Raw genomic sequence first — 2657 nt, 5'->3', positions numbered from 1 at the left:
TCTGTTCAAAAACAATACATGACAAGATCCTTTAAGGTTAAACAGAGGGCTTTAACATACTTTTCTTAGTGTTTGGAAAAATAAACATGAAATTATATTTAGATACATGTTATTAGATGTTGAAATGTTTATCCCAAACACTTTTAGTTTTACCTCTTTGCAAGAAAAAAAAATCCATTTAGGTGTTAGGAAATTCAAATATATATATATATATTAAAATTGATCATTGTTGTGCAGCAAATAAATTAATTTTTAACTCAATGTATGTACTAACTTTCAAACGATTCTAGACAAAACGATGATTTATGTTAATTCAGTGTGATACAGAGAGATATGAAAATGGGCAACAGGATAAAATGTTAAGTCTCCCTTTTCAAAAAAAGTAGCCTATTTATAAGTATACTCAGAGGCCAGAAAAGAACTAGAAGTTTAATTTGTTTATACTACCTATATACTATGAACTTAAAGTGTTCTAATTCAGTCTGAGGACGTATTCAGTTGGTATACTTCAAATGGCTGTTCAGACAGTTTCACTCTAATTACAGCAATCTAGTTGATTTATGTGAAAATAAATGTCTTTCCGTACCTTATTCTGTCTATATTCAAACAAAACGTTGTGCCATCTACTAAGAAATTGCAATCCAATTTATTTAGTTGGGAACTTATAAAATGACTCAAATGTGACAAAGTACTTCATATGTGTGTGTTTAAATCATTGACTGTAAAAAATACAGTCAATGGTTTTAATAGAGCTATGGTAACATATGGTAATTTCCCCTTTGGATCTATTCTATTCTATTCTATTCTATTCTATTCTATTCTATTCTATTCTATTCTATTCTATTCAAGTGTAACAAAATAAATCAATAATAGCCCCAATGAAGTAATACAAAGTAAAGTCTCCCAGTGGATGTTTTTTGTTTGTTTGTTTGTTTGTTTTTAATGGGAGGCCTGTCCCTTTAACGGAAAGCCTCGCGAGATTTGCTTGGCGCCGCGAGCTCGTGTGAGACGCCCCCTAAGCGAGACAGTCCCGACGCTGCCTCTGCAGAGGAGAACGCAATGGAGCCCCGAAACGACTAATTTCGGTCTCGTTTGAGTCCACGAGTTCCCAGTTGTTGTCCTGAAAAAAGCAAACAAATCTTAATTGTGTCGTTTGTTTTGAGGACGTTATATAGAGCGCTGCAACGATGTGGATCCAGGTTCGCACCATAGACGGCAAGGAGACGCGAACCGTTGAAGATCTTTCTAGATTGACCAAAATTGAGTCTTTACGGTTGAAAATACAGGATATTTTTAAGGTGAACCCGCAGCAGCAGCGCCTCTTCTACCGTGGGAAACAGGTAAGCCCGCTGTTTTTGGGGGGTGGTTGGCACTGGGTCACCGAACCTACAGTTTTGACGCTTGACAGGGACTATATAGATGCTGGTGGAGAGTTAGTGGTCCTCCCTCTGGTGTTTGAAGCCGTTTCGGACCCATGTGCAGCTTCCTGTTTTGATAGGAATTCGCCAATAGTGGTTGTGAACGAGCCAGTGGTACGCAGTGTGCCGTCCTGTGAGGAAAACGTGGGTGTACGAATCTTTTTTCCCCCCTCTCTGTTTGGGATACTCTTGTTTTTTAAGTACAGTGCTGCAGAGCATGCAACAAATGTCCTGGCGTTGTAGACATGTTTGTTTACATTGCCACCAGAGAGAGGAGAAAGTCTCGCTCTTCTCCCACGCGCGCAGAGTTGGGCTGCAGCTCACAGCCTTAAACTGTGTAATTTATCCATGTTTTAAAAGCGGAATCTATAAATATTAAGTCTGATGCATATTTTGCATCTCAGATGGCGCGTATTGATATGTTTTGAAGCTTTGTTGACTAGAAGTTATCCAACTAATAAAGATCCACTCTAATGAAAATCGTGTTTTTAGCATGTCCCTTAGGCGTTTTTCTCATGATAGAATAAAAATTTAGCTCAAAATGGCATTTTTAAGTATTTCTTTAGGAGCAGACAAAAATAAAAAATAAAAATAAAAAAAAGCTTGTAGGTGTGACGTAGAAGCTACTACGGCAAGCCATAAGCTTCCTGCTCGCTCCATTTCAATCCATTGACTTGTAGTCATCAAGATCCACGTACGGCTTAGTTTTCCTCGTCCGAGCTGGTTCCAAGCTGCATAGCTCCAATACTGCTGCCATTTTTGTTTTGTGATCTAGCCGGAGAGTATTGTAAACAATGGATGATGGGGAAGGGGGCGGGCTTACTCCATGCCTGCCCACAAGAATGTCTAACAACTCCTGCCGAAATATGTCCTAGTAAATGACACAGGTTTTTCGAATTGTGGGTAAAAACTGCATAATAATTAAAATAAAAGACAATAGATCAAAAGATGACTGGAATTGAGATCACGTAAAGAGAACTATATGATATCCTTTATCTAATTAAAGGATTTTGAGGACCATGATTAACACCCACATTTTCCGCTAACAATCTTAATTCTTCACTAATACCCCTTGATTGAATTGTTTTTTGACATTTCAGAACCAGTAAAAAGTAATGACCTCAGTAAATAGAATTAATGGTTTAAGTGTAAAAAACAAACAAACAAACAAAAAAAAAATAGGACAGGTGGATATAAACAAAGGCCTTTTAGCTCTAAAACCACCAATTCTCTTCCCTG

At 37.6% G+C, this 2657-nt stretch overlaps 1 protein-coding gene across 1 annotated transcript in view; it reads left to right on the top strand.

Moving 5' to 3' along the window:
- The first annotated feature begins 967 nt into the window (after positions 1-967).
- The window catches only part of LOC112163073 (E3 ubiquitin-protein ligase UHRF2), a 24892-nt gene continuing 23202 nt past the window's right edge, over positions 968-2657 (top strand). Inside the window, exon 1 of the mRNA XM_024299202.2 lies at positions 968-1340. Within this exon, the coding sequence (XP_024154970.1) occupies positions 1188-1340 (153 nt within the window). The 5' untranslated portion in view covers positions 968-1187. The remainder of the gene's footprint in view (positions 1341-2657) is intronic.

The sequence above is a fragment of the Oryzias melastigma genome, linkage group LG12 (genome assembly GCF_002922805.2).
Source record: "Oryzias melastigma strain HK-1 linkage group LG12, ASM292280v2, whole genome shotgun sequence".
Taxonomy (NCBI): Eukaryota; Metazoa; Chordata; class Actinopteri; order Beloniformes; family Adrianichthyidae; genus Oryzias; species Oryzias melastigma.
This window is presented reverse-complemented; position numbering and strand designations above follow the sequence as displayed.